General features: G+C 41.6%; 1 protein-coding gene across 1 annotated transcript in view; it reads left to right on the plus strand.

Annotated features, from left to right (window-relative positions):
- TMPRSS3 (transmembrane serine protease 3) overlaps positions 1-12,162 on the plus strand; it is a 29,284-nt gene extending 17,122 nt beyond the window's left edge. Inside the window, exons 10-13 of the mRNA XM_089508096.1 lie at positions 2,939-3,034; positions 3,553-3,695; positions 9,452-9,604; positions 12,136-12,162. Coding sequence (XP_089364222.1) covers positions 2,939-3,034; positions 3,553-3,695; positions 9,452-9,604; positions 12,136-12,162 — 419 coding nt within the window. The remainder of the gene's footprint in view (positions 1-2,938; positions 3,035-3,552; positions 3,696-9,451; positions 9,605-12,135) is intronic.
- The last annotated feature ends 2,933 nt before the right edge of the window (positions 12,163-15,095 follow it).

Here is a 15,095-nt window from a genome sequence, read left to right on the forward strand (position 1 = left end):
TGCTGCCGGCACGGCACTTCACTTTGCAAGTGGCCTTTTTAAAAAATTATTTGTGTGTGTGTGTGTGTGTGTGTGTGTGTGAGACAGAATATGTGAATGTGTTTCCTTTTAAATTTGGCAAATTATGTGTGGATGCTTTTGCTATATATGTATATGTGTATGTAAGTCATTCTGGGATGGCAATCGGAGAGAAAGCAAAGAGGATGCAGAGATGGCATTCTGAGGTTAGGTATTATTATTATTGTTATTGTGATGGGAAGAGGATGGCATGGGGGGGAGGCAAGGGCTTCAGAGGTGGCATTGGGCTTGAAGGGAAGGGAAGAGGTTCCAAAAAGGAGGAAATCCTGGGCTGGAAGTGAAGGGGAGGCTAGAGGCTGGCATTCAGGGGGAAAGCTGTGGAAACCCATGACTTTGGGGGAGTCACACTCTCTCAGCCTCAGGGGAAAGGCAATGGCAAATCTCCTCAGAACCAAACTTGCCAAGAAAACCGCAGGATGGGATCATTTTAAGGTTGCCATAATCTGTAATGACCCAAATACATACAACTGGGCGTTTTTAAATTTGACAAGTTGACAGAATATGCACACACTGCCACCAGTTTTTTTTTTTAAAAAGGCGGGGGGAAGCACCCATTCGGTTGGCCAATAGCTGTAGGATATGTCACCTTTGACGAAAGAGGAAGTGAATTTGATTGACAACAAAGGAGGCTCCATTTTAAAGCGGTACTGTAAATGTGAACTTCAGAGGGGCACACTCCCCTGATCGAGGTAAAGGGTAGTGGGCACTTCTTTCCGAGTAGATTCGATATGGGGGCCACCGGATCTGCCCAGTTCTATCCAGGGCAAATGAGCGAGTGGGAATGGGGCCTTAGGGGTCATTTACATTATGTTATAAACCGGTTTAAAAGGGGGTCATTCACACTTGCGCTGGTTTTTTCTGACCCAAATTCAAGGGGGGCCCAGGGCAAATCCCCCTTAACCCAGTTTTTCCAAAAATGACAAAAGTGCAAGGGGGAAAATTCTATTAGTGGGGGTGGGTGTTAGGAGGTTGCCATCACCACCCTCCGAGGCTAACGGGGGAAAATCACCCTAAGGCTAACCTATCCCAGGTTTTCTTGGGAAGGGATCCTCTGAGGGTCACACCATTGCAATCGTTTTGCCATGCCCTCCATTTTTCTTGAATGTCCTACATTTTGTGGTGCCTCATCTCCTTTTCAGCAGCTAGTCTGTCTTTCCATCCTTCCTTCCGGCAGGGACAAAGAAGAAGTGGGAAAACTTTTTGCTTACTTTTGTAAAGGAAAACTGCACCGGGGAGAAAACAGAGAAGGAGAATTGGCATTTGGGAAAGGAAAAGGAGAGAGGGAGAAATTGTTGTTGTCTCTTGTTGTGTACCTTCACATTGTTTTATATCTGACTTATAGCAACCCTAAGGATAACCTATCACAGGGTTTTCTAGTCATGTTTCTTCAGAGGGGGTTTGCCGTTGTCATCCTCTGAGGCTGACAGAGTGTGACAAGCCTAAGGTCATCAACTAGGTTTATATGGCTGATCTCGGATTCAAACACTAGTCTCCAGATTCAGTCCAACATTCAAACCTTTGCACCACACTGGCTTGGAAAGATCCCTCCCTCTGTTTCCCCTCAGCATACTGTCTCTACTCACAAATAAAGGCTGGGAAGCAAAGGGGGGGGGGGGGGGGGAAGGATCACTTTCTCTTTATTACCTAATTCACGGGATGTCATTTTTCTGAGATAATAATTCTTTAAACCCCTAATTTTCCCTATGTAATAAAGTCCTGTGACAACAGAAGTGTTGTGACAGGTGCGCATCATTTGATTAACAGAACAACCACCCTCCCCCCCCCCCCAAATGACTGAATGCAATCGATATGGAAGATCCATTTTGGATTGGTGCTTCAGTCACTGTGAACTTCAATAGGGTTAAATTGTGCCAGACAGATTTGATCAGGATAAACATAGGCGGGATACATACCGCCATTTAGTACGTCTTCTATACGTACTAGGGTTAGGAAGGGGCGGTGCTTCCGCACCCCCCTAACCCTAGTACGTATCCTATACGTACAAGATGGCGGCGCCCCTTCCACATGGGCGCCGCCATCTTTGCGTATCGGACGCTGAGCGTCCGTACGCGTCGCGCCGCTTGTGACGTAGCGAGCGCGCCCCTGGCGCCTCGCTACGTCGCAAACGCGACGAAAAAAGAAGCTCCATTTTGGAGCTTCTTTTTCGGTCCGCGCGGGAGTCGGGCCGTGTGAAGGCTCCGGCTCCCCCGCGGACCTACTGGCGGCGGCGGCAGAGCGCCGCAAAGTGGCGGTATGTACCCCGCCATAGTATGATCTTTGGTTCAGAATTGCCACATCGGATCCAATCAAATCTCCGTGCTACAAAAATGCGAGTGTGAATGGGGTCTTACTCTACTTTCAGATTTCTCTGTATTAGTTCATCACTCATCTTGCACCATTCTTCTAATCACCTTTCTTTTTTCATATAGTTTCTCTAATTTCCGGAATTTTTTTCTGCTCTTCAATTTGTCCCTGTGTGGAATTCTATCCCAAGTCAAACTGATGCCCTTTCCTTCCTTCAAAGAAGCTAGAATGTAAACTCATGTGCAGCTGAATATTCTGAGCTGTCACAACCTGCTCAGGCAATTAATGTCAGAAACTTCACTGCCACAAGTTAAATTACAATATAGATGATATGAGTGAAGGAATGTCATACAGTTCTGCTGCTGAAGTCAAGTTAGTTTGGCCCAATGGGGAGGAAACTTGGGTACCATCTTTAAGCTGCCTGGGAGGAAGTGTTCTTTGAAGGAAATCTGTATTTGTATAATAAATATATGCAAAAATTAAGTTTTCCTTCATATGAATTATAAATGATAAAACTGCTAATCTGAAGAGCAGAGGTTTTTGTCTTTTAACACAGGTCTTATAGAGCCAATTTGTCTTCCTAATTTTGGAGAACATTTTCCAGAAGGGAAAATGTGTTGGATATCAGGATGGGGAACTACAGAAGAAGGAGGTATTTTACCATGTGAAACTAATATTGTCTCAGCTACAGTACCTGTAGATTTGCTGTATATGAACAACTTCACATTAAAAAAAACTTTTATGGAAAATTTCCAGATTGACCAGAAAACAGAAATTAAACTGCTGTTTGATGCCATTTCTTCATATAAGAGCACACCCCTCAAATTGAGGGTGGTAGTGGGAAGTCTCAAAATAAATATGGCCCCATTGATTTCAATTAGACTTAAGCCTAATTAACATTTTATGCATTTAAATATTTTCTGAAGACAGACTGATGAGAACTGTGAACTTCTTCTTCATAAAAAACATTAAAAAGCATAAGATGAAACAAACGATTCAACCATCTCTATTAAATACATCACTGGTTGTGTAGCAGTAATTATAAGAATATAATAGGTTACAGGAAACTTCCTTAAGATGCAGTTTTTAACCATAGTTAATAGCTGTTTAAGACGTTGTACCATTTGTTGCCAGTGAAGTAGAAAATCTGTTCTTCTGTTCTGAAAACAGGGGACACGTCTGAGACCATGAATTATGCTGGGGTTCCTTTGATTTCAAACAAAGTGTGCAACCACAGAGAGGTCTACGGAGGAATTGTAGCTTCATCAATGCTCTGTGCAGGTTATTTAAAGGGAGGCATTGACTCCTGCCAGGTAGGGGCATTTCTTGATGGTAATTGTCTAAAATGTGTAATCAGCTAAGAGAAAATTAAGACGACCTGCGTTATATGAAGAAATCTCTATGATATTTATATCAGTTAGACTTTATCTGATGATACATTCTTATTACCATTTCTTCCTGTGGCAGCTAGAGTAAAAAAAAACAACTACTGTGTACTGACTGACATCTAGCCACATCAGCCTGTGATAATGCACTGTATATACATGTAAATATAAATATTATAGGAGAGAAATGCCGTTAAAAACGTTATTAAGAAAGAAATGTTGCAACTGTTTTAATCAAATCCAGACTAGTTGAAGAAGTAAGGAAGATGATAAGGTGACCACTAGGATGGAAAGCAGTTTTAATTTTGGGGTAGAGCACGGGTTTTGAATACCAAAGGTCCCACCATCAGTCTCTGGTGTCTCCAGTGGAAAGGATCAAGCACAGATGGTGGTTATGAGACCATGAAGATAGAAAATCCTTGGTAGTTGAAGTAGATGATACTGAGCTGAATGGTTTGAATTGTTATTTAATGGCTAAAAACAGAGTAGTGGTCACAAACAGAGTAGAAACATTGATTCAGTTCTTAAATACATAGATAAATACAATTGATTCAATGGCTGTATTCTAGTTGAGACAAAGAGAGGGATTCAGGATGTTTCCTTCCAAATTCTGTTCTAACCTCAGCAACATATTGACTTAACTGAAAGAGGGTGCATCTGCACTGATTAAAAATACCAGAAAGCCTCAGATTTTATTCCTGTTCATTCTGAATTTATTTTGGACAGCCGTACATGTTTTGTTTATCCCAGAATATTTTCTGTCACTCCCTGGTATTATCAGAGACTTTTTATACCAGCTTCCTAATTCATTTTTTTTATTTTTACATTTTAACCCTATATACTATTATTATATTATAATATTATACTATTAAGAACTGAAAAGCTGAAGAACCATGGACCGAAGAATGCGGAAGAATATTAAAAAGAATGCAGAAAGATATTAACAGTATTAACAATATTAACAGTGGCCAAAAAGAAAGAGATGAAACAATGGATGATAGAAAAAACACTCCAAGCAGAGAAGGAAAGAAGAGAGGCAAAAGAAAAGGGAGATTGGATAAAAAACAGAACTATGAATGCACAATGACTAGTGTGAAAGGAAAAAGAGAACTATTATAATGATCAATGCAGCGAAATAGAAGACAACAACAACAAAAAAGGAAGAGTGGCGGGTTACAGACCGCTGAAAAGCAGCAGCCAAACGGCATGGTTCCCGGACGCAGCAAAGAAGGAGCGCGAAAATCATGCTCCTTCCTGGGCCCTGGATGTGACGCCGCGAAGCGCTAGTTGCGCACTCACGGCGTCATATCTGGGATGCGACCTGCGGATGCAGAGTGTCCGCTACGTCAAAATGGCGGCGGCTGTGTGGAACAGCTGCCGCCATTTCGTATGGACTGAGTCCGTCCTAGGGTTAGGGGCGTCTGGAAGAGACGCCCCTTTCTAACCCTAGCACGGACTGAGTCCATCCTAGGGTGCCCGTCTGTAACGGGCCTGTGAGACCTTTTCCACAAATTCCAGGAAGTCACAGGGAAGTTCAAGCCCTTTAAGGGATTTTGGACTTCAGCTCCCAGAATCCCAGACTATTGGCCAACATGGTTGAGGCTTCTGGGAGCTGAAGTCCAAAATCTCTTAAAGGGCACAGTTTGGGGATCACCGCTCTATGACAAGAACATATTACAAGATCAAGAAGAAAGAAAAAGAAGTTGGATGCTATACACAGAAAAATTATTTAATTATGGAGAGAAGAACCATATGAAGATGAACCCCAAATTCTAAACCTAACTAATGTATGTCAACAAATATGGAAAACAAAACAGTGGCCAATGGACTGGGAACGATCAATATATATCCCAATCCACAATAAAGGAGACACAAAAGAGAGCAGCAGCTATAGGACCATAGCATTATAATGCTCAAAAATGTTCAGCATAGACTCCATTCATAGATGGTGAGAGAAATTCCAGAAGTGCAAGTGGGGTTCAGAAAAGGAAGAGGAACTAGGAACAAAGGAATCCAGAAAAAAACAGCATGAACTTTATAGAAAGGATGTGCCTTTTGGAAGCTTCAATTGGTCCAAAGAGATGCAGCCAGATTGTTAACTGGGGCTAGCTACAGGGAGCATATAATTCCCTTCTTGCAACAGCTCCACTTATTACTGGTCCATTTCTGGGCACAATTCAAAGTTCTGGTTTTGTCCAATAAAGCTCAGATGCAGGTTACCTGGAGGACAATATTATCCCTTTGAACCAGCTCTGGCATTGAGATCTGTTTGGGAGCCCTTCTCTCTGTTCCACCATCCTTGCAGGTACATCTAGTGGGAACATGGGAGAGGGCCTTCTCACTGGCTGCTCCAGGCTCTGGAACACTCACCCCAGAGAGGTTATGCTGGTACTCTCCCTGCTTTCTTTTTGAAACAGAAAGACTTTACTGTTTTGACAGGCATTTGATGAGTCACTATATAAGGCCCACCTCACCTAAACAATGTGCTGGACCTTGCTAATTTTTGTGCTGGTGTGTGTACAAGTGCATGTGTGTGTTTAATGATGTATGTTTTAATTTGGTTTTAATCTCAGTTTATCTTTTGTAAGTTGTGAATTTTTAACAATGTATTTTTTAATTTGTTGTAAACTGCTTTAATTCCTGAACTAGAAAAAAAGGAACAGAAATGAATGTAACAACATCAGTAACACAACTGGAATTTGCTTGGCAAAGCTCACATTTTTTTATTACAGCTTTGAGATCTTCTCAGCCTGCATGGCTACTGGTAATGCTGGCTGGGGGATTCTGGGAGTTAAAGTACAAAAATATATCAGGGACAATATCTTCAACAATGCAGGGAAACAGGGAGCGGGATGTAAATTCATAAGTGGAAGAAAAAAACAGTAATGAAGCGACTGGAGGAAATAACTCATGCCTTTATGTTCTCTATACTAATGCACAGAGCATGAGAAATAAACAAGATGAACTTGAACTCTATATAGGAAGGTAAATATGATACAATCAGCATTACTGAAACCAGCTGAGATGAGATTCATGACTAGAATACAGTAATTGAGGGCTATAGTCTAGTTGGAAAGAACAGACCAAACAGGAATGAAGGAGAAATATCATTATATAAAAATATGTATGTAGAGAAACCCATGTTTTTCTTCTCGTTAACTGAGAGCTTGAGGAGAACTTTTAAAAAAAATATTCGTTCCACAAATCCCTCTTTCAAAGGGTGATTTCTTCTCTCCCTTTCAGCAACTAGCGAAATATTTTTCACAGATTTCTCTGAATGACAATAAAAGACAAGGCGAATAATTACGCTAATTACTTTGCATTTCAAACTCAATTACCATGTCAAAAGGAAGTTTGGCAGAGGTTGAAAGAACATTCCTATGCTTAAAAAAACCTGAAGGCACACACACAAAAGGCAAAAAAAGCCCAGTGTCAACAAATAAACAGTCCCAACAAGAAATGCTAGAGTTGAGGGGACCCTCAAGGACTATCCAGTCCAACCCCCTTCTGCTATGAAGTAATACATAGGAATACATGGCATACTAGAGGACATGTATTATTATTATTATTATTATTATTATTATTATTATTATTAACCTTTATTTATAAAGCACTGCAAATTTACACAGTGCAGTACATACAATCTTTTTAATCGGACGGTTCCCTGCCCTCACGCTTACAATCTAACAAGACACAACACAAAAGGAGAAGGGAGTAGTGGTGAGGAAGTGACCTCTCTAGTAGCATGTCCTAGAGGACATGTAGTCTGACCCCTGTTCAACATCAGGATGTCACTGGAAGATGGGACAAACTGAGGGTTTTCTTGGCATAAAGAGGAGTTTTGCCATGGGATGCCCCTCAAGCTGAGACAGTGTGACCCACCAGGGACATAGCCAGGATTTTGGGAAGGGGGGGTCAAGACTAAGTGCCACCATTTTGAGAGGCTAAGAGCCCCCCCAAGACACAAAAAGAGGGTCGAGCGTTTACCCTTGACACCTCGATGGCACCACTTTAACTTCCGTTATGGCTTCGTGCTATGGAATCTTGGGATCTGTAGTTTTGAGGACCTGTTGAGTCATCTGTCAGGTTCCACAACAAACTACAAATCCCAGCATTTCACAACATGGAGCCAAGGGCAGTTAAAGTGGCCAGCTGGATTATTTTTTCAGTGCAGATGCAAACTGAGTCCTTCCTCTGAAGGTGTTTACATCAGATAAATTCATCTCGATCAAGCAAAGTGCAGCTGCTCGAGCAATGAGCGGCAGCCACTCTGTTCATGCTCAGAGGCACTCTGCTCATGCTTTGAGACACTGTATTCCAACTTCTGAGCTGAGTTAAGAACCCAGTGTTTAGAGGGCTCTTGCAATGAGGACATGCCAGTGTCTTCCTCTGAGACCCAGAGAGTGTGACTTGCCCAAGGCCTCCCAGAGGGCTCCTATGGCCATCCAAGCCCTGAGCTCCCTTTCCCCATGACCTCTTGGAAACATGGCTGTTGTCGTGTGTTGTGACTTTTAGGACTCTCCTGGCATGCAAGGCTTGTTGGGGGGGGGGGCAGTGCCTCCCTTTGAGGCTGAGAGTCTGTGCCAGGGATATAAGAAAACAACAACAACAACAACAATATCTGGGTATTGTAGTTTTGTGAGACATTTAGCCTTCTTTGTCAGAGAGCTCTGGTGGCACAACATACTACAAATCCCAGGAGTTTCCATAGCATTAAAGTATTGTCGAACTGGATTATTTCTGCAGTGTGCAGCCTTATTAGACTGCAGTTCCCAGCAGTCTGTGGTGCTATCAAAGCAGCTTACAAATTGTTAGACATTTCCCTGCCCTCTCTCTCTGCACCTCTCCCATGGTGATGCTAAGAGGTCATGCAATAATAATAATTGGCACATTCTCTCAGCCTCAGAGGCAGGACATGACAAACCTCTCTCTCCAGCTCTCTCAAGGTGATGCTAAGGCAAACCTACGTTTATTTTGCATTGTGTGTGTGTGTGCTTGAATTTCTTGGCCTTGGAGAACCCAAATCAATGTCTCCACTGCAAGGTAGTCTCCAGATCATAGTGATGTAACTGTATTTCATCAAAGTGATTAGTCATTTTTTTATCATCAAAATACCTGTCTTAATCCAAAAAACTGTGGCCAAGACCTTTCCTGCTAAGTTTTGAGATTTCAAGTTCTTCTCTTCTGTGAGAATTTGAATGTCAGAGCATGGCATAAAGGGCAGAAGCCTCACCTTTTGTTATCTTTTGTTTTTCAAAGCAAAGCTGTGATTAAGCAAAGTTGGAGCAAATCACCCTAACAAAGGAAATAGCCTCCAGGATGAATGGTAGCTTTTCTTACACAAAATATGCAAATAGTGGCCATCGAGAGTCAGATGAAGGATTCTTCTCTCCCCCTCATTTCGAAATGACTAACCATCAAGATTCTTACTCATTGATCAAGAACTGCTCAGAATTTCTCCTCTCTAAAATGTTATAGAAATTGTCGAATTAGGCATATTTCTCCTAATTTTCGAATTTTGGAGAATATTCTTTACATCCCTATGTACATCTTTAGGAGTTACATGACGGAACATGGTAGGCAAATGTGTGTGATAGGCAAATAACTTGTGCTAGTTTAAATATGAACAAAGCTTTCTGTTCTTTCTTTCTAACGCAAAGTTTTTATTTTCTTGTCTCTTTCAGGGAGATAGTGGTGGACCATTGGTATGTGAAGATCTGAATACCTGGAAACTGGTGGGCACAACCAGCTTTGGGATGGGCTGTGCAGAAGAAAATAAACCAGGGGTTTACAGCCGAATTACATCCTTTCTAGACTGGATACATGAACAGATGGAGGTTTACTTTCTGATAGTTCCTTCTCCTGTGCTTAATCATGATGTATATAATGCAGTACAGTGTTCTCTTCTCCATTCTCTCGTCAGTAGTTTCTCCTGTTGTACACCTTAGGATTGGTGAAAAAAATGTATTTTGGTTCACTTTTCCTAAGCAGTCATGAAAATTTGCAACATTATTTATTTTCAGGACAGAAAGAATTTGTGAGGGGGGAAAAGGAAGAAAATGGAATTCCACATAGGGCTTGGGATTTGAGTGCATAGTTCTCAAAAGTCTGGCTTCGAATCCCTTTCAGCTATGTAGGTTTTGAATCAAGGTTGCCATTACTTTTTTCCTGATAGGCTTCTCAGCTTTATCAGCTACTTGTGCCATATTCCTGTGAATGGAGTGCAGGGAAATTACTCTTCCTTCATTTGTGTCTTGCACACAATTAAGCTGACTCCAGGCAGCAGAAATTGTTATGAAATTCAGTGTTTATAAAAGGGCTGGAGGGAATCCTGAGCCATTCTTGGAGAGGTTTAATGACTGGAAATGTGATTATTTGTTTAGGAACATTGGGTGCTAACACTGAACTCAACTCCAATCTGACATGGGCTATTCCAGTTGCACCCTAATGTTCTTGTATTTACCCATAGATAAGATAGTAGAAGAATGGATAAGATTTGCAGGGCTGTGTTGCGGCATTTCCTGCCTGGTGTTGCATGATCAGGTCAATGGTTTCTGGAGCAGGAGGAGTACACATTGCAAAGACAGCAGCAGCAAGTATAATGCAGAGCTCCTTCAGTGATTCCATTTTACATATCCAGTGAATGCAGAGCAGTATGAAGCTTAACCATTTTGAGATGCCTATGGGAAACTCTACAGGATACATGCCATTTGGGGCCACTTAACATACGATGGAAATAGCAATAGCAAGTACATTTCAATACCGCTTATCAGTGCACTTAAGCACTCCCTAAGCGGTTTACAAAGTGTAAGCTAATTGCCTCCAACAAGCTGGGTACTCATTTTAGCGACCGCAGAAGGATGCAAGCCTGAGTCGAGCTTGAGCCCTTTTGCTGGTATTGAACTTGCAACCTTATGGTTTGCGAATGAGTGGCTGCGGTACAGACATTTAACCATTGCGCCACCAGGGCTCTTAAGGGAACATAAGGGCAAAAATGTCAACAAAAAGGAGTTTTCATTTCTAGTGAAGAAAGAAAACCAAGTGATAATCTTGGGAGCATGGAATTTTATCATACTACCTTTTGCTAGAGAGGCAGCCCTACCATTAGGCACAGTGAGGCAAATGTAAGACAGCAGCTTCTAAGGAGAGAACAGTAGCTCCTCTCAGGCTTTTCCTTCTTTGCCTTGTTGGAAGACAAAGATGTGAATTTCAGAGACATTTTCTTAGCAGATAATGTTAAGGATTGAAAGAATATTTATAATTAGTTTTCAGGTCAAAACACAGGGCTCCTTACAGTTAGCTGGGAAAAGCCAAAGCCAAAAACAACAACAACAACAACAACAACAAAAACACAGACAAGGAAGAATCTTTTTCTTAGTATTCAAAAATGTGAAGTGTTACATATATTATGTATAGAAAGATGGGGTTGCACAAAAACCAGTTGCATTGAAAAGAGATTTCCTGTAAAAATATTTCCTGCTTTCTGCACAGAACATGCTTTTTCCTGAACTACTCTGCAGCATTTTGGGATGCTTTAATATGTTTGTTTTCTATCACAGAGGGGACTAAACTACCATAATTATCAGTCCCCACATCCAATGATGAAATAGTCTAGGGACTTTATCATACGGGAGGCAAAGTGCCCAAATCCCATGGATAAATAGGATTTAGATCCCAGGGATATCCTGCAAAAGTCAGATCGTTTTCAGGCATGGCTGGTTAATTAGAATCATAGAATCATAGAGTTGGAAGAGACCACAAGGGCCATCCAGTCCAACCCCTGCCATGCAGGAAATCCAAGTCAAAGCATCCTCAACAGATGGCCATTAGCATTAACATGACATTAACCCATGCAGAAAGTGGGCAAAATAACACTACTTTGCAATTTTGTGACTTTCTACATGGGTTAAGGCCATGTTAATGCTCAATTAGCCCAATGTCATCTGAAAACAATCCTGCTTTTGTGGGATATTCCCAGATTTAAATCCTGTTTATCCATGGGATTTGGGCACTTCCATTCCATGTGATAAGGTCCAAAGACATACATTTCAAGATTCTCTGTCTCTCTTGGACACTACCAAATGACTATTCCCAAAGTGAATATCTGCCACAGAGTGCAGCGAACCAGTCAACCAGTTGATCTATTTGATCAATCATGTTTTTTATATCCCACCCTTTCCCCAAGACTGGGTCACAAAAGCCAGAACAGTTTCAGTTAACTTTTGTTCTTTTGGCACTATAAAATGCTCTTTCTAAAGTCCAGAATATGCAATCACAGAATATGCAAACAGCTCATCATTTAATTTTCTTTCCATGAAGCAATACTGTCAATGTCTCATACCATGTGTGTTTGATTTTTCATTTGCAGAGAGAACAATGGGAGAGAGGAGGTTAGCATCGTTACTAGAAGGCTTGGAAAAGGTTTATAAAAGCTGTCTTTCACCCCACGCTCAGTGAACTTGCTAAAAGAAGGATGGCTGTACCTATCTTTGCTCTTATCCTGAAAAATGTCACTCTTTGTCATGATGAAAACTTTGGCTCTCTTTTTGACATTTTTGAAATGTTAAATCCAGTTTGACCTTGTCAGCCTTGCTAAAAAGAGCCAGAGTATACACAAATCACATTGTCAGCTAATGTTCTCTGTTAGATTTTTGTCATATTTTTAGCTTGAAGCATCTCAGCTGTTCTAATCTTTCCCTCCCACATCTGTTTAAACAGGAAGCTTGTTTTCCTCTCTGTGTATCTTTTAGCGGATTGGTTATTTCTAAGACCAAGGGGGTGGAAACGAACAAGCTATTTGCTTGGCTTTGAAAGAGACTTTGTCACAAACTTTAACTTAACAAAACCGGTAAATAAACAGTTTTGCCCTTTTGCACATTCCCCCACCCCAGATTTCAAAATTACATTTGGTGCTTAGACATTAAGCATGATGTAAATACATTTTTTAAAATGTGTAATAAAGTTTTGATTGATAATCCTGGATGGCAATAATAACACAAATAATACCACATAATTCTTGTCCTGATTTGCATCTGTTCACTCAGTCATCTTTCTTACAATAAGGTTGGGTTGGCTACCTGAGAGTGACATGGTTGAGCATTTGCTTGTCTCAAGTCTAGCCAGCAGAGGGCCACCTGCCTTAATGATACTCCTATCTCCACTTGTTACAGACCAGCAAAGAAAACTGGGTCCAGTTTAAAAGAATTTGCATGTCTGTCTTTGTTTAATGGGATTAGGGGGCTCTACTGAGAAAATTCTCAAGGAGTGGGTATTTTCCATAATACCCCAAATCCATTTTGGCGGGGGTGGTGGTGGTGGGTATGGCTGGCATTCTGTTGCAGTTACAGATTTGTAAGAGCTAAGGTAACTGCCCAGGTATGGATCATGTAACCGCCAAGATGTACAACCAACTGAAAATAAACCAATACAGTAAACTTGCATACATTGTAGAAATGCCCTCTTGTACCAATGTGACTTCATGATGGGGCACCATGTAGCTTTCAAAACTGGTTTGACTTCAGATTAAAACAGGTGCATGTGGTAGTAATGAGGTCAAACTGTAGCAGGGTTATTATGCACTGGAGATGGGATACAGCCCTTACGTAGTTTAAGACCCTAGAAATACAGATTCATAATTGCTCCATATTCAGTTATACTGTGTATTCATTAGTGTGGCGCTATTTCCACAGTTGTAAATGTCCCTGAATTGTACCTTGACCTTCAGGGAACCACTCTAAGTGCTGAAGATCTGCTCTGCTATCAATCAGGGTGTAGCAGGATGATTTCTGCCTTTTCCACCAAGTGAGTGAGGTTACTACAATCCAAGGGTGGACTCCTGTCACAATTCCTCATCACATTACGGATCACTGCTGGGAGAGGAATAGAAACAACACTCTGCTATTTCCTGATTACTAGCAGAACAGATCTCCATCACCTAGAGTAACTGTTGTCTGTTAAGTTACATTTGAAGGATTAGGCCCTCCCACCATCCACCATCATTGGGCCTCAGAAGGAGAGCGACAGGCCAGCTCCATCAGGCCTAGCCAGAGCAAGAAGAAGGTCTTCCCTCCATCCACCATCATCTGGCCCCAGAGGGAGAGAGTGGCAGGCCAGCTCCACCAAGCCTAGCCAGAACAAGAAGAAGGCCCTCTCTTCATCCACCATCATCGGGCCCCAGAGGGAGAGTAGCAGGCCAGCTCCATCAGGCTTAGCCAGAGCAAGAAGATGGCCCTCCCTTCATCCACTATCATCCGGCCACAGAGGGAAAGAGTGGCAGGACAGCTCCATCAGGCCTAGCCTAGATTAAGAAGCAGAGCCCTCCCTTTAGTCCATCTGCCATGATCCAAGTCTCAGAGGCAGTGTTGCCAATTTCCGGGAAATTCCCTAGAATCCGGGGAATTTAATTCATTTCTTTCCGGGGATTTTGACTGAAAACTAATAATATTGGGGAATTCTGGACATTTTGGAGTTTGATAAAACATTCCGGGGAATATCTTCGAGGCTTGTTGGCAACACTGCTCAGAGGGAGAGAAGAACCACAGGACTTTTCCCGTTCCCCACTGCCATTCCCTTCTCCTTTTGTGTCTTGTTTTAGATTGTAAGCCTAAGGGCAGGGAAATGTCTAATTAACTTTCTGTAAGCATCTGTGAGAGCCTTTTTGGCAGAAGAGTGAGGTACAAATACAGTAAATAAATAAATAGGCCAGGAGATAATGCTGAATTACACATTTGTATCTAAGTCAGCAGTGTAAATTTCTGCCCAGTATTCTTGCTTTACAGAGAGTCAAAATAGACATGTCTTCTGTTTTAAAATTGTAATGACATACCCTGATTCACAAAATATTTAATGTTTATGATCAACCCATTTTCCTTCTTACAGTTAGATTTCCTCAGTGATACATGTCTCTGCATTTAGACTTGCAATTAAGCTTCTGTTTACCTTCCAAAGATTAATCACAAAGTCAAGTACACTCAGTGAAAGATACTTAGAGGAGGAAAAATCATGTGCAGCATTCATCATTTGATAGAAGACCGCTTGTGGAGACCAGGTGGGAGGAATGTGTGAGGTTTCTGCATGAGCAAATGAGCAACCAATAGATCAAGGGGAGGATCAGCGGAGAAGAGTGAAAGCTTATACTCCATTCACTTACATGGAAACAAAGATGATATGATACTGACTAGGGGGCTTGGGTGGTGAATAAAAACAGTAAAAACGAACGCAACACTCAGGTGTAACATTCACATATAGAATCATAGAATAATAGAGTTGGAAGAAACCACAAGGGTCATCCAATTCAATCTTCTGTCATTTAGGAACACACAGTCAAAG

The sequence above is a fragment of the Sceloporus occidentalis genome, unplaced genomic scaffold, assembly GCF_023333645.1.
Source record: "Sceloporus occidentalis isolate IW3139 unplaced genomic scaffold, rSceOcc1.0.p SCAF_2, whole genome shotgun sequence".
NCBI lineage: Eukaryota > Metazoa > Chordata > Lepidosauria > Squamata > Phrynosomatidae > Sceloporus > Sceloporus occidentalis.